At 44.9% G+C, this 21,477-nt stretch overlaps 1 protein-coding gene across 1 annotated transcript in view; it reads left to right on the top strand.

Moving 5' to 3' along the window:
- Nucleotides 1-1,477: 1,477 nt before the first annotated feature.
- Nucleotides 1,478-21,477, top strand: part of FBXO32 (F-box protein 32) — a 44,287-nt gene continuing 24,287 nt past the window's right edge. Inside the window, exons 1-4 of the mRNA XM_017855890.1 lie at nucleotides 1,478-2,189; nucleotides 8,450-8,562; nucleotides 10,074-10,123; nucleotides 11,660-11,752. Coding sequence (XP_017711379.1) covers nucleotides 2,074-2,189; nucleotides 8,450-8,562; nucleotides 10,074-10,123; nucleotides 11,660-11,752 — 372 coding nt within the window. The 5' untranslated portion in view covers nucleotides 1,478-2,073. The remainder of the gene's footprint in view (nucleotides 2,190-8,449; nucleotides 8,563-10,073; nucleotides 10,124-11,659; nucleotides 11,753-21,477) is intronic.

Genomic DNA, 21,477 nt, shown 5'->3' with positions numbered 1-21,477 from the left:
CCAGCAGAATTAGAATTCAAATCTTCTACCTTCTGGCCCTTTGTGGTTTCTATAGGTATGTAGCTAGCTTACTAACACATAACTAACACACATCTTTAATAATCACATCCCAGCCGGGCATGGTGGTCAACGTCTGTAATCCCAACACTTTGGGAGGCCAAGGAAGGAGGATCAGTTGAGCCCAGGAGTTCAAGACTAGCCTGGGCAAGATGGCAAAACCCCATCTCTACAAAAAATATAAAAAATTAGCCTGGTGCAGTGGTGAGTGCCTGTAGTCCCAGCTACTGGGGCTGAGGTGGGAGGATCGCTTGAGCTGGGGAGGCTGAGGCTACAGTGAGCCATGATCACTCACTCTAGCCTGGGTGACAGAATGAGACCCTGTCTCAAAAATAATCATAATCACATCCCTTAATTATGCAGATACCAATTCTCTCCAACAGAGACCAGACACAACATTGCCTCATTTGTTAGCACCATCACAGTGTTTAACATTTGTTTGGGACTTCTGTAATGTTTTTACAAGCTTTTTTTTTTTTTACTATTATTACACTAATAAATTATTTACGGTGGGAAATCTAAATCAGAAAGCTCTGGCTACTTGAAAACAAGTTTTATTAAAAACATCTTCCCAGTCCAACATGTAGCCTCATAGGGCACACACAGTTTCTTTGCCTGAGCCTTAAAAATTACACCGAGTCATTGGACGAGATGATATTGATGGCAGCAGAGAAAGGAGTATGGAAGAATCAAGTTTGAAGCTAACGCTTGAGCGTGGGATTTTTACTCTGCTGCTGCTGTCCTGTGCAAACTAATTGCCAAATAGACCAGGCTGTAAAGCATCATAACTAGAGGTGATGAAGGGCAAGAAGCCACCCTCATGCCAGCAGCCTCCCATATCCATTCACTTATTCACACAGTCGTTGAAGGCCTGCACCGGGCCTGGCAGGGTGCAGGGGCTGAAATGCCTCCAGAACAAGACAGACCAGCTCTCATGGAGTTCCCACTGCTGACAGGGGTAGATTGTTACAACAACAACATAAAGTAAACGCAAACAGGGTAGTTTCAGATTGTACTGTAGCATTGGCCCTAGGTACATCATTTAACCCCTGTCTCAGAGTGTTCGGGTAGGGTGGGGGCGCTGTTCTTTTTCTCCACTCCCACCCTGCGGGAACCAGATACCTCCCGGGGCTTCCTCTCCTTCCTCTCCTTTGCTACCCCAGGGGCAGGCCTCGTGGAGGACTGGTTAGTGACAGCTAAGAGGTCCGGAGGGCTGGGAGGCTGTCCCTCCTCCCCGCTCCAACCCCCGCGCGCTAGGGCGGGGTTGGAGCTGTGAGCGAGGTCAGTAGGCTGCGCCCCATACTCTCCGCCGGGCTGCGTGGTGCCGGCCACAGCTGTGCGGACGGCCTCGGAGGCTGATCTGGCTGCGGAGGTCGATCCTGACAGTTCCGGGGCAGGAGGGGGGCTGGCCCTGCTCCCCACGCCCACCACGCAGGGACCCAGACGCCGCTCCGGCCGCTTCCCTGCACCTCGTTCAGCCCGGGAGCTGCAGGAGACCCGGGGACAAGGTTTCCGAGCGCCGGGCCTCGCTCTGGGACGACGGTGTCCTGGGGGAGGGGAGGGCGCGCGGAGGTGCCAGGGGCGGCGGGGGACCCGGCCTGGCAGCACCGCTTCAAGTTTCCACCGGCGCGGTTGTGCAACCCGGAGAGGAGCGTGAGCCGCAGGCGCCTCGGAAAACAAGCCGAGCCCATAAACAAAGCCACGTGGCCTCCGTGCCGGGGGGCCGGGCTAAGAGCAGGCGGCTCTTCCGGCAACAAAGAGCAGCGGCCGGCAGCGGGCATAAATACTGCGGCAGCGACTGCCGCGCAGCATTCCCGGAGCCTGCAGCGCCTGAGACCCTCCCTGAGCCCGCCGCCCCGCAGGGTGCCCCGCGCCGTCCCCGCCGCCCCCACGCCTGTTCCCGGCCGTCGTCCCCGTCGCGGGCCCCTGCACCCCGAGCATCCGCCCCGGGTGGCGCGTCCCCGAGGCCACCAGGCCGGCCCCTTCTCCCCATCCGTCCCGTCCGCTCGCGGTGCCATGCCATTCCTCGGGCAGGACTGGCGGTCCCCCGGGCAGAGCTGGGTGAAGACGGCCGACGGCTGGAAGCGCTTCCTGGATGAGAAGAGCGGCAGCTTCGTGAGCGACCTCAGCAGGTGAGGGGACCCGCCACCGACTTCCAGCCCCCGCGAAACTGACCCGGGCTGGTCTAGGGGGCGCAGGGACGGCGAATGAGGGGTGGGCAGGGCTGGAGCGGGCTGAGGAGGGAGACCCTGGCCCGGAGGGTGGGACTGCAGTGCCTGATTTCTGTAGAGGTCTCCGGACCATCGGAGACCGGAAATTCAGTTTCTCTTATTGTTCAAGGTCAGTGTCTCCAAGTGGACACGACTCCTTACAGAACACCTGGTCTCTCTGAGAGTCTGATGACATTCGCGGATCGTGTCATCAAACTCTCGCTCAAACTTAATGACACAGCTTTAGTGGTCCGTGCTTTAAGGACACTGGAGTCGCGCACTTTGCCCTTGTGGGGGCGCGGGTTGGTGGGCTGAGCCCCTTCACCGCGGGGTGGCCCGGCTCCCAGCGCCCAAGCACTGTGGACGCGACGGGTGACGGGATCCGACGCAGGTCCCGCCTGGAGCGCTTCCAGGCCCTGCCCAGGCACGGTCAACCACAAGTGGCCGGGAGGATGAGCAACTAGGAAGGGACAGCCAGATGGTCCCTGGAGCAGCCGCTTACTGGGCGGACTTGGGAGCGGTGGAGGCTCGGCGCTGCAGAGGTGCCGAGGAGGGAAGTGGGCAGGGGATGAAACCCACAAGAGCTCTGCTTCTGGGAGGACAGGGCTCTTGCACCTGTTTCCTCGGTGACCCTCTCGGTCGATCGGCTTTATATAGAGAGTGCACTCCGTTTCCAGGGGTGCCTGTCAGCTGCGAAAAGCCTGCCTGGCCCCCGGTGAACCTCTGGATTCGAGGTCTCACCTGAGCCCTGTGGTCTGATGGGAAACCCTAGGGCCGCTGCGCTCCCCGCTCAGCTTGGCGAACGACGCTAGCGCCCGGCTAGTAAGTCAGGTAGCCTGGAATTTCTCAGCCCCTGACCTCAACAGTTGACTTTCAGAGACTCTTAGCATTTAGCCTGGTGAGGGGTTGGCGATGAAAGTGGTTCCAGAAGGGACTGGTGCAGCCAGAGTCACCCTTGGGAGCCTTTTCCTGCCGCCTTTGGTTAAAACCATGGACCCCTGCACCCTTAAATTGGCTTCAATGGAGAATTCTGTTTCTGGGCCAGGTTCCTGCTTACTGAGATTTACCAGTGGTTGCTTGGATAAAGCATTGGCAATAAATTTTGAGAAGACTATCAAGAAAATGTGGTTATTTTGTCAGCTTGACCTCCTGTGCCTCCCATTTGTTTGCGAGTTGTAATGCATCAAATTCCCATTGTCTCACAATGTAAAGAAAGACATTATTTAATCCTGGGGGTCTGTCTGGAGAGACTTAAGCATATTAACTGCCAGCATATAACCATTTATGTTGGAGTTACTTGGAGGCAGTCCCAGGGGAATTTAGGGACCACCATAAGGAAATCTTATGTACATAAAATCAGCTAATTTATTTACAGTAAAGTAAGACCAACTGCTGTTGACAGACTGTGTCTTTTATCTACTGGAGTTACCAATTATGCCTAAATTATTCTCCCTCAACAAAATGGGAAACTTCCTTCCTTCCTCCTTGTTCCTAAGGACAATGATCTAATATTTGGTACTTTATTTCTGTCTACAAGTTCAGGTTCTTTCTAGAAAAGTGCAGAAAGGATCTGAAGAGTCATATTAGAGCCGCTCACCCAAATATAATTTCAGGATGCTTCTCAGTGGATAGCAGATGATTGCATTCAGCAGGAGAAGATTTAAAATGTAGGGTTGTATTAATACTCACCCTACTCGGGAGGCTGAGGTAGGAGGATCGCTTGTGCCCAGAAGTTCAAGGTGGCAGCAAGTCATGACTGTGCCACTGCGCTCCAGTCTGGGCCACAGACCAAGACCCTGTCTCCAAAAATAAATAAAAAATTAAAATTTGCTTTAAAATACCCTGTACCAGCATCAGGAGAGAAACTGGTGTCACTCTCCTTTAGAAATAAATAGTGGTATCTCTGTCTTCACAGTATGGAAGACCTGAAGATGGTCTTAACTTACCATAAAAGTTTAGACTGGGCTGGGATCAGGTGGCTTCCTGCACAGCCCCCCTCCCCTCCCCGAGTCCCTGTCCCCTTCATAAGCCTCTTTTCTTTCTTCTCATTTCACACCTGAGCTGGAGCTGTCACATCCATCATCATTACCGCAAATAGTCATTGATATACTGACCACCTGTGGTCTTTGAGTCAGCGTTTAGGAATCATTTGGTAGCCTCCTAGCAAAGCAGCTGGCTGTTTGTTTGCAGGGTATTTTTTTTTTTTTCCAGCAACTGTAAACAATCCCTTCCCTACTTAGAAGCCTGCCAACTTCTTAAAAGCAGTTGGCCTTCTGTGGTCTGGGTTTGTCATCTCAAATATCCTCAGTTTTTGGTCTTGGTGACGTTTCCCCGTGATGTCAGGTTTGGGCTGCGTGTCTGCCTACACAGGTGAAGCTGAATGCCTCTCCTGTTTTGAGAAAACAAAAGGCAGGCCCTTAAGCGGGGAAGGATCATGAAACAGAACTACAGAGACATGGTAGACTAACTTCTCTAATTCCACAGACCATTCTGCAAGTGGCCCAAACAAGAGCCCAGGATAAAGGATGCATTTGTTGGTTTTCAGCCTGGGATTATTATTTTATGTTGACCAAGGCTTGTCCACACAGCACACCTATTCTAGACTCAGCTGGCCATCTTCTCTGTGGTCCAGGACTCCAACCTTCTCCAGTGTAAAATATTACAAATCCAGTCTCAGCCTTGTGTCCAGGAGTGAAATCATGGGAGGATTTAAGATAAGCTTAAAGCAGGACCCCTTCTCTAAAATGTTGAAATTATATAAAATAGAAGGGGAATGGCAAGTGTTAAATATGGTGGGGCAGATTTAAAATGCAAGGAAAGAGCTTGGCGTGCATTGGGATGATCCAAGAATGCTTCAAGGAAGTGGTGGTTCAGGCGCCTGCACAGCCCTCCTCAGCAACCACCCCCTCACCGCCCACCCCCAGGATGAGTAACCTAAGCTGTCTGAGCCTCTGCCACTCTTTTCTAAGCCTACACTTCTGTCTTTGAAAACTGACTCAAATGTTGCTTTACTGTATAGCTAAGGCTGGACCCGGAAGCAGGAAGTTTACCTTGGTGCCTGGATAAAAATAATAGTTAAGATTTTATGAGTGCTTACTGTGTGCAAGACACTGTTCTATGAGCGTTATACACTAGGCTGTTTGTTTCACCAGAGCATTCTGGGTACTAGTCTTGTGAGTTTGGCGATCTAGAGATGGGTCAGTAAATTGGTGTAGAAATCTCACTGGCTTTAATCAAGGCTGTATAACTACAATTAAGCCTCTGGGGGCACGTCACAGCTTTCTTAAATGGTTTTTATTGCAAATGAAATGAGAAATAGGGCTTTATTTTTTTTTCATTCCCTTCTTTATCTGCTGCCAAAACAGTCTTATTTATGGTCTTATTTTGAATTTTTTCTACATTTTTAAAAAGTTGCCTTAAAGTATCTTGGTATGTGGTAATGTGGGGCTGGGGAGTGGGTCTTTTCTTATTCTAGGCCTGTGCCTATAAAATCAAGATTAGTAAATAGTGNAATTTTTTCTACATTTTTAAAAAGTTGCCTTAAAGTATCTTGGTATGTGGTAATGTGGGGCTGGGGAGTGGGTCTTTTTCTTATTCTAGGCCTGTGCCTATAAAAATCAAGATTAGTAAATAGTGACTACAAAATAGCAACTTGCTGGCTATTATTGAATTTAGTGAAGAAAGCAGCCTCGTTGAGATGGTTTTGCTTATTAAAAAAAAAAAAAATCCAGTGCTCCAATTCCTAAATGGTGGTGGTTTTTCTTGTTAAAAATTTCAGTTGTAATTTTCCATTGGCTTTGCATTTTCTTGAAAAGGACACAATTGAACTCTCAAAACAGCCTCTAACTGAATATATTATTGCTTAAAAGAAAATATATAAGTAGGCAACACAAATAAACCCCATAGGCCTTCTTTCCAGGCCCTACCTCCGGAATCTAAAACCTAATACCAAGTGAAAATATAGGGTTTCTCTTTGGTTAAAACTTTTCTACATTCGACAGTGAGAGAACATCATCAATTATGTCAAATTCTTTCTAAACTAGCTTTTGAAATGAGTCACTCAGGCTTAAAGCAGGTTATTGTAGTTTCTGAGGAAAGTGAGTGCTCCAGTTCCTTTAAAGAATGTTTTCAATTGTAAAAGAATAAGATGAAATAGAAATATTTGACCTTGCTAAGTAATGATCACAGTCTATGACCCAGGCTCGGAAAATCTGCTGCTGAACCTTAAAATGTTGAGAATAAGACAACCTCATTTTATGATTCTCTATATGTGGAATTTATACTGTAGGTTTTTGTTGTTTGTGGGGGGTGTGTGTGTTCTTTCTAAGTAAGCCTTCATGTGGTATTTTTGCACACAGAATGTTCTAGCTTTGCTTTCTAAAGCTGATCTCAGCTGTGGTACATCACGGACCACTCAAATGACCTTCCATCTTTTGCCGTTTTTCTCAACGTTGATTGAAATGTCTTAAGTTAGCCTCAGGAATTCAGTTCTGTTCTTTGTTCTGTCCCTCTTTTCCTTCTGACCTTGGAGCAGATAATCAACTGGTCAGTGATTCTATACCCCTATAGTCATGCAAATAGACAGAAACACACTCCTGTATTATACAAAGCCTGGCCCAAAACACTCATCCTTGGCTTGTTCTTGAAAGTGCCTCTGAGAGGACATTTCTGCAGGACTCTATCTGAAACCTAAAAATATCCTGTTTCCCTGAATGAAAAGGAGAAGGCTATCGAGTTTAGTAGGAAACTCAGTAAATGGTATTAAGCATGGCCTTATGAAGGAAGATTAATAAATGATTATTTATCATGTTAGCCCTTAAGGGTCCAGAAAAGCAACACTGAGTGTATTGTTGGAGATGTCAAATGTGAGCATATTAGCAAGATACTTGTACTAACCGAAGTGCTACTTAAGACAGTATTGTATTAATAACAAAAAGATACTGGAAGTTGCTTCAAATCTTTTTTTCTCTTCTACCATTTACACAATGCCAAGGAAATAGAGAAGTGCAGATCTACATAATGGTACCCAACAGATGTATATCCAAAAAAGATATAAATCAAATTGCATTTTAAATTCAGCAGAAAAACTCAGAACATTAAAGGAGTATAAAATATCGGTGGTATAGCAAAAAAAAAACACCTAATTTATGTTTTACCAGTTGGCATTATGTTTTACCAGTTGGTTTTATATACTTCGTGAGGGTTGAGGGAGTTAGGGAACCTATCTTATCATACTTCAACATTTCTCCTGCATTCCTTCTGTGGAAATTATTCAGATTTACTTTGAAGTTACATTGTATAGTAGAATAGCTCATTACCCCTCAAATGATTGCTCAGCCCACTGAGGGACATAATCGCCAGGCCCGAGGTGAGCCTGCCCATCCTTCAGTGACCTGTGAATTAGGCAGGTACATTAGGCAGACGAAGACTTTGGGTCTTGACTGTACAAGGTAAACTTATAATTGATAAGTTTATAAGTTTACCTTGTACAGTCAAGACCCAAAGTCTTCGCCTCGCAGCATGATGCCTAGTGTGTGTTAGTCAAGGCACTACATAAAACCTAAGCAACTAGCACTATACACAAAGCATCTCCTAGAAATGAAGTTATAAGTCAGATTTTTGTAAATGTGATTGTGTTTTAAAGACATGTTAGAAGGATGCTACTTAAAAGCAGCTTAAGTATACTTTAAATGGATGAATTGTATGGTACGTGAAGTTTATCTCAACGAAGCTGTGTGTTTTTTTTTTAAAGAAGCAGTAGCAGCTTGGGTAGATGCTTTTGCAAAATGAAGGCATTGTGTAGTACAGCGATACCAGTAATCACCCCTCCCCTCCATTCATCGTTTTTGTTTAAAGTAATATTGTAGTACTCTGCATTGCTCTTAGTTGAAGAGCAGAGTGCTGTGTGTCAAATTACAATGCAAGGCACTGTTAGGGAATTCAAAAGATGTAGAACTCCCATCTCTGCCTTCCACGCAGATGTGAACTTGCTTCCTCCTAAAGGAGAAGTTTGTGCCTGTATAGACTTTTTTTTTTTTTTTGAGTGATCATTTTATTGTTTTATTTTGTTTGAGAAGCCTGTATGTTTGTTTGTCTTATAACTCAGTGAGTTATTTATAGAAACAGCTCAGGTTCATGTATAGCTGTTACATCTCATCCTCTTTGTCTTCTGTTATTCATAGTTACTGCAACAAGGAGGTATACAATAAGGAGAATCTTTTCAACAGCCTGAACTATGATGTTGCAGCCAAGAAGAGAAAGAAGGACATGCTGAATAGCAAAACCAAAACTCAGTGTAAGCCATTTGTTTTGAACTTCAGAAAAAATCTGTTTGAAGATAGTTATGATTGGTTCTTGGAGGAAAAAAATAATAATAATAACACCTCCCATGTCACACATCTGCCTCAGTGTTTTACTGTGTGTCCCTGACAGAGGTTACTGAGATCTTAGCACTCAGAAACCTGGCTGTACATTTTACAAGCGAGATTAGCATATTCTTTATAGTCTTGTTTATAAGTCAGTTGCTAGTTGAGGGCCTTTTTTCCTGCCAGTCATTTGTATTTGGTTATTTTACAGGGATGTGGTCGGCTGAATCGGTTCCAGTATGTATTTTTATTTTGAACTGTTTTGAGGCTTTGAAAACAGATTTTTTTCCCTCTTTCCTTCTATAAATCCTATTAACATTTCTAGATACTATATGTAAGTATCAGCAGAGAATATAAAGTTTTATTAATAGCAGGAATTACAGGTTACTTTCTCTGTAATGCATGTTTTCCTCGTGTTATCTGTTTGATTTCTACTTTTCATGGGCTTATATAAGTTTCAGGTTTGGCATTGGAAATAAACTTGTACTTGAGTATTAGGTTTGTGTGTTTTTTTTTATTTTTTATTTTTTAATTTTTGGTTTTTTTTGTTTGTTTGTTTTTGTTTTTTGAGACGGTCTCTCTCTGTCACCCGGGCTGGAGTCAGTGGCATGATCTCAGCTCACTGCAACCTCCACCTCCCTGCAACCTCCACCTCCCGGGTTTAAGTGATTCTCATGCCTCAGCCTCCTGAGTAGCTGGGATTATAAGCACCTGCCATCACACCTGGCTAATTTTTGTGTTTTTAGTAGAGACGGGGTCTTGCCATATTGCCATGTTGCCCAGGCTGGTCTCAAACTCCAGGGCTCAAGCCATCCACGCCCCTCTGTTCACAGCATGTGACTCAGTCTGTCAAAGCCTAATTTCATTTTTTGGTGGGGATGGAGTCTCACTCTGTCACCCAGGCTAGAGTGCAGGGGCACAATCTTGGCTCACTGCAACCTCCACCTCCCGGTTTCAAGTGATTCTCCTGCCTCAACCTCCCAAGTAACTGGGATTACAGGCGCCTGCCACCACGCCTGGCTAATTTTTATATTTTTAGAAGAGATGGGATTTCACCATGTTGGCCAGGCTGGTCTCGAACTCCTGACCTCTAGTGATCTGCCTGCCTCAACCTCCCACAGTGCTGGGATTTCAGGCGTGAGCCATTGCATCCGGACTGTAATTTCTTATGGCATCATGTTTTAGAAAAAAATAACAATAATTTGGAGCTTTGGTATATGAAATCTGGCTATCAAAGATTTAGAGTGCTTCAGACAAAGCAACTTATAGCCCCAGTATTTCTACACTGCAGAAATTAAGCACTTGAAACTCCTTAGGTTGTCAGTAGAGTCCTTATCTTTTTTGTCAAAACTTTTAAAACGATGGAAATCATGAAATGAAATGTTTTAAATCTTGAGCATGTTGCAGATGTTAAAGCTGTGTATTCTTTTTGTCTCTATAGATTTCCACCAAGAAAAATGGATCTATGTTCACAAAGGAAGTACTAAAGAGGTGAGCATCCATTCATTTACTAAGTTATGCTAAACCTTATCCCTTCCTGGTAGCGTAGGGAGGGATATGGTAGGGAGGGAAACTGCTTCAAATCATGAGTGTCTTCTTGGATGTGGGAGACGGCAGCTATTAGTCTATTATCTAGCCAACCATCAGAGTTTGGAACAACAGAGAGAGAAAGAAGCAAAAGTCACTAGGTGGACCCTCTAGTCGTTCAATGAAATTATGTATGGAAAAGTGCTTTAGAAAGACTGACATGCCCATCTCAACCATGTTATTATATCGTCCTGGGTTTTGCCTCAGGGCAATGTCTCCCCTTTGTTCTAAGATCTCTTTGGACTTCAACTCAGTTAAATTTCAGTCCTGGAAGGAATAATCACTAAGTATAGTAGAAGTTTGCAGTGCCTGCTCAGTGTGATGTGGGAGGGGACAATACATTATAATAACTACATTTGTATGGCACTTTATAAAGCCCTTTTATGTATATTTTCTCTCTGCACAGACATTTGCTAAAATAACTAGGATACAAGCATATGAAAGAATTTCTCTGACTGTCAGGGACCTCAGTGAACATCTAGTTCCCTCCGTGATTTGAGGTCCAGAGGGGGTCACTGATAGTCCCAAGACCACCCAGATACCCAGATACCGGGACTATGAGCCAGGACTTTATACTCCCAATTCCCTCTGTGTTCATAGGTTAAAAGAGCAAAACTTCTTTTGCTTTCTCGCAAAACCTTAAAAACACTTTTGATGATCACAGTGAGAAAAGCACTATTGGTATAAGGCAAGCTGGTGACACAGTTGGCGCAGGTAGGTCTAACTCTCCTCCTAGGAGTGCGTTACAGTCACCAATCATCATGACCTCCCATATCCCATACCCTGCTCCCAGTCTTCCCTTAATACACAATTACTTATGATTTTTTTTTTTTTTTTTTTTGTTGAGACGGAGTCTCGCTCTGTCGCCCAGGCTGGAGTGCAGTGGCCAGATCTCAGCTCACTGCAAGCTCCGCCTCCCGGGTTTACGCCATTCTCCTGCCTCAGCCTCCCGAGTAGCTGGGACTACAGGCGCCCGCCACCTCGCCCGGCTAGTTTTTTTTTTTTTTTGTATTTTAGTAGAGACGGGGTTTCACCGTGTTAGCCAGGATGGTCTCGATCTCCTGACCTCGTGATCCGCCCGTCTCGGCCTCCCAAAGTGCTGGGATTACAGGCTTGAGCCACCGCGCCTGGCCAATTACTTATGATTTTTCTAGACTAATATGTGGAAAAATCATAAGCAAGGTCCCAAATGGTACAAGTCAAGAAAAGGGCGTCTTTAACATGTGAGGAGCTGACTGAGGCAGCTGCTGGCTGTGTTACCCACCTTGGTGCCTCTCAAGGGCTTGTGGGTACAGGAAAGAAGCCAGTGCCCCAGGTCACCTAAGACAGGCATCAAGCTCATTTGTCAAAATCCAGTTGGGTTGTTGTAACTGGCTCATTCTGACATGGACGACCTCTGCATGGCAGGAGTAACTTCTGTGCCTTTGTTTTCGCATTCAGCGCCATGGATATTGCACTCTGGGGGAAGCTTTCAACAGACTGGACTTCTCAACTGCCATTTTGGATTCCAGAAGATTTAACTACGTGGTCCGGGTGAGTCTCAAATGCCTAAAGACTCATCCAGGCCCTTTCCCAAGTTGAATCATCTCTTTGGGTTGTCTTGAAGTGGTTTCCCCAAAAAATAACTTTTTAGGACCTTAAGAATTTTGAGGCAAGCAGAAAACAGACCCCTCAATCTCCTTCTTCCCCAACATCCTTCAGGTTCTTAAGTGGGTCGCACTAGGATGTCCCTGAGATTGGCCGGGGTGGGCAGGGGCCGCCCTATGACCCCAGTGAGTGGGTTAAAGAGCCAGCCTCTTCGAGTGAAATTTCACACCAAGCCCCTTCCAAGCCCGCCCTGTGGATACATGGGAACATGTCACAGGCAGCACTGGCCTTGGCAACAGCCTTAGCAAGAGAGAATTCAGCAGGAAGCAAACCCTAGAGTGCTTTGGCCTGTTTCAAAACCCTGCACCTCTGACTGTTCTCACTGTCTCCCACTTGTCCTACTTCAGCTGATTCTGGGGGACCCCAAGGCATTCTCAGATGAGGCCACAAAACTGGATGAGTTAAAGCACCTCCGTGTTTTGTGCCTGTGGTTCCCTTCCACCCCGGTGTGATAACAGTATTCAATCCCATGTCCACCGAAAGCTTAAAACTGCCTGTTTTGGCCAAGCGCGGTGACTCACACCTGTAATCCCAGCACTTTGGGAGGCTGAGGTGGGTGAATCACGAGGTCAGGAGTTCGAGACCAGCCTGGCCAACATAGTGAAACCCTGTCTCTACTAAAAATACAAAAAAAAATTATCCGGGTGTGGTGGCAGGTGCCTGTAATCCCAGCTACTCAGGAGGCTGAGGCTGGAGAATCACTTGAACCTGGGAGACAGAGGTTGCAGTGAGCTGAGATGGCGCCATTGCACTCCATCCTGGGCGACAGTGCAAGACTCCATCTCAAAAAAGAAAAAGTTAATGAGCAAATATTAATGATGAATGTGGTAAAGCAGATCAGCTTAACCATGACTGTCATGTTATTATTTTTCATTGGTTTATTATTATTTTGTTATCCCTGCCCACCCTCCGAAGCCCCTTGTGTATTTTGTCAGCAGTCAACCTGGGAGGTAACAGCTGTTTGGGTTTTAGGCTCAGAAGTAGGAGGGAATTTTCCCCCGTGGGTGTGGTTGGTTTGGTTTTATTTGCTTTTTCCTGGGTTGTTGTGCTGCTTGGTGCTGTGCCACTGAGTCAGATGATTGCAGAGGCTCAGCCAGGGTGATGACATTCAAGGACCCTTGAGACCTGGATCCTTCACCTGTCATCTGGGCAGATGCAGGCTTGGCTGTCCAAAGTGACCTGATAAAAACCCAGGCCTGCAAGAAGCAGGTTAGGAGCTGTGAGCTGAGCCTGTGACCACATGAGCAGATATATTCGCTCTTCAGCTAAGCTCTTCTTCCAATCCAAAAGAGATAAAAATAAGAGACCTTCTTGGGTGAAATGTTCGTGCCATTCAGTGTGACTCTGCAAGTTCACGGAGGTCGCCTAGTCCTCCTAGGTCCCACAGACTAGTCTAGGCTGGTTGGAAATGGGCCCAGGATGATCTGGAAGCTTCCACTGCTAAGACTACGAATAGTTTCCATCTTCTGGGTATTAGAGGAAGACACTTAGATCTGATGTCTTATTACAAACTGATCTTCAAAATGGTCAGTTTTTAGATGGCCTTCCTTTCTACCTGCTTTTCCTTTTACAAGAAATAAAGCAAAGGAACAAGCATCATGATAGCGAAAATCTATTTCATCCAATATATTCATTTTTACCTTTTATCTTTTCAGTAACCCTATAAAATATGGGTGCTTTGATTATCTCTCTTTAAACAAATGCTAGTACAGTAAGATAAAATGACTTGTCCACGATCACAAAGGGATGAAATCAAGATCTGAAATCTGGGCAGTCTTAGAGTCTACACTTTTAACTGGTACCATGAGTTCTCTGTGAGCAGCGGATCCGAAGTAAAATAGCCTGAGGGCAGGTCCCAGCTCCACTGATTTCAAACTGTCTCAGCCTCCCTAAGACGTGGTTTCCCTCCTCTGTAACAATGACTTACCTCAACTTTCCAAGGTAACTGGGGAAACTTAGTGATATAAACAGAAGCACTTTGCACAGTAGAATCTATCTACTGTGCAAAGTCAGCCGCTAATGTTTACTATTACCCACTTACCAAAATTATTGATTTCCCCCTAAAATGCCTTTTCAGTTGAGATGATTAAAATGTTTTCTACTTTTAAAAAAATAATTGGTGAATCTGGCACTTGCGTAAGACGCAGCACAGAGAACACGTATCCAAGAGTATCTAATTGTAAAATACATCATAAGCATTTTGCTTTAAATAATCTTAGAGAAACTGCTGAATGCTTTCAAAGTTGTTAGGCTCAGAAATAGTGGAAAAATATGTCTGTTTTGCAAAGAACAGTTTTTCCCCATCACTATTAGAGGCCTCTGTAATTTGAGGAATAATATGTTATTTTATAAAGAACTTAAAACTTTTAATGATAGCCACTGTGTTTTGAGGTTTTCCTTCTTAGGAACTCAGTATACTTCTCATACATTCTTATCCTTAAACCAACTCTGCAAGGTAGCTTGCCAGTATGTTATCCCCATCATACTATTTTGACCTAATGGTGTTTAAATGCTACAATGATTACTGGTTTCGCTAAGGAGCTAAACTGATTTTAAGGGCCATTTGGGGGGGAAAAAAAAAGGTTCAAAGCCTTGAGAGCCAAATACATTTTCTGAAAATCTGTTATGTTCATGCCGGTTGTCATCTTCCAAAAAAGAGCCATGCAGAGGTAATAAAAGAGACGGCTAACGCTGCTATCTCAAAATGTTATCACTCAGCATGAAAATTTCATGGAATGTTTAGAGTTGGAAAATTTTTTACTATAACTTAGAAAGATGTTTATATAACATTTCTACATCAATTTCACTGGCTACAAGCTACATGCATTGGCCCTGCTCCCTCCCCTACACAGCCCCAATGACATAAAGACAGTTCTAGCTATGTCTTTTAAAGATTTCACATCTCTAGAAGCAGCAGCTTACCTACTCGTGGAAGGACATTTAAAACATAGTTTACCCTATACCTCAAGACCAACACATTTTGGAAATTCCCTTGGGGAGCTGGAGAGGATTCCAGAGGCTGAGCCAGTCAGACTGGAAGTTTGTAAACATGAGTAGGTGAGTGCTGACTAACCAGGTCACAGAGAGGTCAGAGGATTGAGTGAGTCTTGAGCCAAGTCAACCAGGAGAAGGTTTCAGAGACCATCACCCACGTAATGGCTCTGCAGTGAGCCTGCTGTGATCCCAGTGGTTCTTAGCCCTGGCTGCACATTTCAATCACCTTCGAAGCTTGTTAGACTACAGAAGCCCACCTCTGGAGCTTCCAATTTAATTAGTTGAAGGTGGTACCCAGGCATTGCTACTTTTAAAACATCTGCCTGGTGATCCCAATGAGTTTTCAAGTTTACAGACCAGCTCAGAAACTACTTTGGAGCCCAGATATTACATTTTGCATATTAATGAGAATTTTTAAACAAAGTGCATGGAGACATTAAACTCTAGATATGACTTCTGGGGCGTGTACTCTGGTCCTTCAGGAATTTAGTGATGGAAAGAGGACAGCCCCTCCTATATTCCAGCTCAAAGTTCGAAGCTTCTTTTTTTGTGGTACCTTCTGCACATCAATCACTTCACTTCTCTGAACTATAAAACTGGGATAACCATACCTATATTGAAGCATTTTATGAGAATGAAAAAATAAAATGTAAAATAAAGGCAATGGGTGTGAAAGTGTTATATAAATTTCAAAATGCAATGTAACTTACTTTTCAGAAAGTTAAGTAGGATTTTAGCATATGCAACCATCTTTCCAGGGTGATTAAACCTGAAGACTCAATTCATAGGCCAGATACAGTTGGGGACAGAGATTTGCCTATTTGCAGTGGGACTTCTGAGGTCCTTAGAATGGTTGTACATTTTTAAAATCTTTATATTCTCCCCAGTGAGGCTCAATGACAGAAAACACCAACATTTATCCAAACAACTGCCCCTGTTCCATTGGTCCCTAGTGAGTCCCTTGAGAAACTGCATTATTGGGATAAGATGGAATTAAGACAAAAACTGAGCAGTACCAATAAAAAATATGACTTTAAAAGGGCATGAAAGCAACTGTTATTTGGTGTCTGTTATTGCTGAGTACAATGTAATATAGAGCTTAAACTTGAATTCAAACTTATACTCTTCTAAAACCTATATTATTTTCTCCAGGCCCTGCCACTAGCCAGTGAGGGAAATAGATGAAATAGATCTGACTCTACCTTAAAGGTCTGCAGCAGGGGTCAGCAAACTTCTAGCCCTCAGGTCAATAGCCTACCGCCTGTTTTTATATGGCCCATGAGCTAAGAATGATTTGTACATTTTTCAATGTTTTAAAAAATTAAAAGTATAATATTTCATAACACATGGAAATTACGTGCAGCTCAAATTTCATTATCCATAAATAAAGTTTTATTGGAACAGCTTTGCTCATTCATTAGATATTGTCTGTGGCTGTTTTTGTGCAAAATGGCAGAGTTGGGTTCAGAGTTGAGCAACAGAGAGCTTATAGCCTGTAAGCCTAAAATATTTACTATCTGGATTTCTACAGAAAGAAAAAAAAATTATTGCCCCCTGCCATACAGTGTAACTGATAGCCTGAGAAGTGTGCATTAGAAGAAGTTACCTACCCTGACACCATGAGAATGAATCTGAAAAGAACCAAGATGTGGTAGAGGCAGATAGGCTATGAAGTTTCAGAAGGGTAGCATCACTGTGGGCAGGATATTCAAGAAAGACTTCAAGGAGAAAGTGGGATTTAAACTGGTCTTGAGTAAGGGTAGAACTCAGGGGAACTGGTTTGAGGCAGGCAGGCAGGTATAAGGTCTGTTGAGAGATCAGTGAGCAGAACATTCAAGTATGGACAGAAGTAGCACAGTGTGCTTTAGAATATAGGATCATGGGCTGGGTGCAGTGGCTCATGCCTGTAATCCCAGCACTTTGGGAGGCTGAGGCAGGAGGATCACTTGAGGTCAGGAGTTCAAGACCAGCCTGGCAAACATGGTTGAAACCCTGTCTCTACTAAAAATACAAAAATTAGCCAGGTGTGGTGGCGCACACCTGTTAATCCCAGCTACTCGGGAGGCTGAGGCAGGAGAATCACTTGAACCCGGGAGGCAGAGGTTACAGTGAGCCAAGATCACGCCACTGCACTCTAGCCTGGGTGACAGAGGCTGTTGTTTTAGAAACTCTGTCTCAAAAGAAAAAAGAATATAAGATCGTCGAAGGGTGTTGCCACGAGCTGGTTATTATGATCTTGGGCAGGCCTTTGTTGCCCATCTGTAAGATGGAAATGATGACAATAGCACCCTGCTTCTAGATATGATGAGGACTAAATGAGATAAGCAGTTTATGAGTGTTAGTCATGTATAGTAAGAAGTTTATAAACACTAGTGATGATTGTTCATTTAAATATGGCTAGAAAAGGAGATTGGACAGACTTGAGAAGAGGCTTCGAGTGTGAAGCTACATTGTCTAGTACACAGGAGGAAGCCACTGGAAAAAAACAAGAAACAGCACCTTGGCCAAGCAGTGTTTCAGAAGATCATGACTTCTAACAGGCTCTGGCATCCCCAGATGCCATCAACCAGCAAATTATAAATCTGTTACTTTGTGGTTTATGAAGTCCATCTTTGTATATCTACGTCTTTGATAAGCACAGTCAGGCTGTACAGTAGGCAGATGTTGTTAACCCATTTTAGAAGTGAGGAAGCAGAGGCCAGGGAACTGGGTGATTTGCACAAGGTTGCCTGCCCAGGAAGGGACGTGGAATAGAGGCAGGACCTAAGCCTGGTTCTCCAACTCCTGCTCCAGTGCTCTCTCCTTTCAACCGCATTGCTTAGAAGGCAAAATGCAAAATGGAGCCTGCCTTTTATCACCACTAAAATATTTGCACACATGCATACACACTATCACAGGAGAGGGTCTTAATGCCAGAATGACCTTTGATCTGATTACTCCTAGCTCTCTCTATGGGATGAGAATGAGCCCAACTCTACAGTAACTGTAGCTGCCATTAACAGCCCAGGAAGGTCAGGGAGAACTTGAGTACCAATTTTCTCACTGGAGTAAACTGACCCATACATGCTAGTGGATCAAGAAGGACAAATAAAAGCTTGCAACCCCAGTTTCTTTGTCCCTCTGCAGCAGAGCATCACAACCTAAACCGATGCACATTCCTATTTTTTCTGCGTTACCACCCTAAGTGCAGTTGAATATTTCCAGCAAGTTACTGCATTCCTACCACCTCTGAAAGCATTTTCCAAAAACATGTTTTAGTTTAAGTTGACTGGCGGTTTGGCAAACAAAAGGCTGGAATATGGCACAATGACTCAAATTTAAACCCAATGCCTTAAATTAAGGGCATGCTGCTGCCAAGCCCCTGGTGGGCCTTAATGTGCATCAGCATCCTGGCCCCTTCACACAGGTTCCTCTGCCACAGTGACCTTGGATTCACTTGAGGCTGTACATGCAGAGGCCTTCCTCTGATGGAGGGTGGCCTCGGCCACCTGGGCTTTAAACTGGTGCTATCTGGGATGAAGGAAAGTCCAACAACTGCAGCAGCAATAAAGGCAAAAGAGCAGAATCACGGGCCCATTTGAAAATGATGCACAGAGCCAGGCGTGGTGGCTTCACACCTGTAATCCCAGCACTCTGGGAGGCCACGGCAGGCAGATCACCTGAGGTCAGGAGTTCGAGACCAGCCTGGCCAACATGGTGAAACTCCATCTCTACTAAAAATACAAAAATTAGCTGGGCTGATGGCACACTGCTGTAATCCCAGCTACTCTGAAGGCTGAGGCATGAGAATCACTTGAACCCAGGAGCCAAGATCTTGCCACCGCACTCCAGCCTGGGTAACAGAGGGAGACTCTGTCTCAAAACAAGAAAAAAGAAAAGAAATGATGCACAGAAATGATGGTGATCCCACCCTTCTGAAACTTCCAAGCCTATCTGCCTCTACCACATCTTGGTACCGGGGGCGTTCGCTTAGTCCCAGCTACTCAGAAGGCTGAGGCAGGAGAATCATTTGAACCCGAAAGGCAGAGGTTGAGGGTACAGGGTGGGTCCTTCAGTGACTGCTGGTTAAACTGCTAGTGATTTCACGGGAGGAAATCTGTATCTCCTGGAATTTCTGGCCTTGTTAGTCATTTTTATTAGCATTCAGGCAGGCAGATCCTGCGGTGTCTAGGTGCCCACGGAAGTGGAGGCTGCTCACAGACACGGGGACATGGCCACAGCATTAGAGGGGGCTGTGCAGCAAAAGGAGGCCACCTGAAGAAGTAGGAGACGCCCACACCACCCTAGGTGTAGTAGGGTATTTGCAGAAGTAGGAGGGTACCCACAGAAATTAGGGCTCCTGTGGAAATGGGGGAAGATTAAGAGACTAGCGCATAGACTCCTAATAGTATAAAATAATTTAAGCATGCACTCTCAATTTATGCATATTCATAAATTCACTTAGAACTCATATACCTCTAAAAGATGCCAGTAATGATGTCTACCCTGCAGTGTTGCTGTGAGAATGAAATTGAATTTCAACCTGGTAAATGCTGTAGAACCACGCCTGGGATGTGGTAACATTCAGGGAGTGTAGTAGTTGTTGCTGTTACTGTCATCATCAACTTTAGGGACCTTATTGTGGGCATTAGAAAATACACAAAATCAGAGATTAAGGATCATATAAAATACTGAGATTTCTGTTTTATTAGTTTTCTACCTGATTTTCTTTCCAGTACTACTTCAGAGACTGCTGGATCGAAAGTGTGCCCATTTTGTATAATTTTTTTTTTCTTGATGACTCAGGATCTAAACCTATAGCACTAGCATCCCAGCAGTGTTTTCTTTTTCTTTTTTTTTTGTTTGTTTTTTTGTTTGTTTGTTTTCTCTTTGTTTGTTTTTGTTTTGTTTTGTTTTGAGACAGAGTCTCGCTCTCTCACCAGGCTGGAGTGCAGTGGCGCGATCTCGGCTCACTGCCACCTCTGCCTCCCGGGTTCAAGCGATTCTCACGCCTCAGCCTCCTGAGTAGCTGGGATTACAGATGCCTGCCACCACACCGGGCTAATTTTTGTATTTTTAGTAGAGACAGGGTTTCACCATGTTGGCCAGGATGGTCTCTATCTCTTGACCTTGCGATCCACCTGTCTCAGCCTCCAAAAGTGCTGGGATTACAGGCGTGAGCCACCGTACCCGGCCAATGTTTTCTATTAAAATTCTACCTAAGCATTTTGGCCCTGTCGGGGGCTTATCATACCTTGGGATGTGCCAAATTGTGCAGGTGAGCTGGGTTTTCAGTGCCAGTCCCACAGACCTTTTCTCATCCAAGGAGGGATGCTCCTGAGAGCATTTACACTGTGCTCTAAGTATCTGGGACCCAGAATCTGAAGGCCTCATGAGTCCAGTAAAGGAAGAGGTCTCCGATAGCAAGAAGTGGGAATTGACAGCATCCTCCTGCTAGGTCTCCATATGCAGCAAATTGCTTCAAATGAATGCTTTTGAATCCCTGAACAAGTATTTCTACATTGGGCCCAAACACCTAGTGTTGCCATAGCCACTTGAGAATCATGTCAGACCTGGCCCCTGCTTGTCAGGTGCTTCTGGGCTACTCTGGGGGGGACAAAGTATAACTATTCAAATGGCAAATTGAATTAGCACAGTCTGGGAGCCTTGGAGATGGCTTCTTGAAAGAGGTAGAACCTGAAATTCTCCTTCCTTGAGGGATGGCCAGGATTTGGCCAGATGGAAAGGCAAGTGGAAGGCTTTGCAGAGACAAGTGATGTAAGCAGAACCTAGAAATGGGAAGGAACGAACGTGAAGGGGAATGATTTTGGGTCGGGGCCAATAGCAATGTGACATTCAGCCTATAGAACTGTAGGGCAGAGGTGAGGGTTGCTGGAATACATGGGAGCTCAGTTTAAGGAAGATCACCAAGCCAAATGTCACTGTTCAGATGGATGCAATGGGGAATCAACTGCCATTGTCAATTCAAAAGTAACCAGGGCCAGGTGTGGTGACTCACACCTGTAATCCCGACACTTTGGGAGACTGAGGCGGGTGGATCACTTGAGGTGAGGAGTTTGAGAACAGCCTAGCCAACATGGTGAAACGCCATCTCTATTAAAAATACAAAAATCAGCCGGACATGGTGGCAGGTACCTATAGTCCCAGCTACTCAGAAGGCTGAGGCAGGAGAATTATTTGAACCTGAAAGGGGGAGGTTGCAGTGAGCCAGTTCACACCACTGCACTCCAGCCTGGGCAGCAGAGTGAGACTCCGTCTCAAAAAAAAAAGAAAGAAAGAAAAGTAACCGGGATGGGTGAAAGATGAAGAGGCAAGTCTCTCTCTGCTGAGAATACAATTAATGCATGTAAACTTGGCTCTCCTTATTATTTTAACTCCCTCTGTTAAAAGAGACCTGTTTCACTTGCAAATAATATTTATCCAATCTTGACATGCCTGCAGATTATTAATGTCGCTGAAATTTTTTTCTCTTTCAACCTGTCAGTGTTCAAGCTCAAAGTCAGAACAAAACTTTCCAGGTTTTTTATCTGTGTTATTCACTGAGTAAATAAGGGTCTTGGAAGTACCCAGCACTCAGAGCAGGGAGAGGCACTGCCTAGTCTAACTGAAGGTTTATT

This window comes from Rhinopithecus bieti, unplaced genomic scaffold (genome assembly GCF_001698545.2).
Source record: "Rhinopithecus bieti isolate Rb0 unplaced genomic scaffold, ASM169854v2 scaffold_38631, whole genome shotgun sequence".
In the NCBI taxonomy this organism is placed as follows: domain Eukaryota; kingdom Metazoa; phylum Chordata; class Mammalia; order Primates; family Cercopithecidae; genus Rhinopithecus; species Rhinopithecus bieti.
The sequence above is the reverse complement of the archived record's forward strand: the minus strand, read 5'-3'. Positions and strand labels throughout refer to the sequence as shown.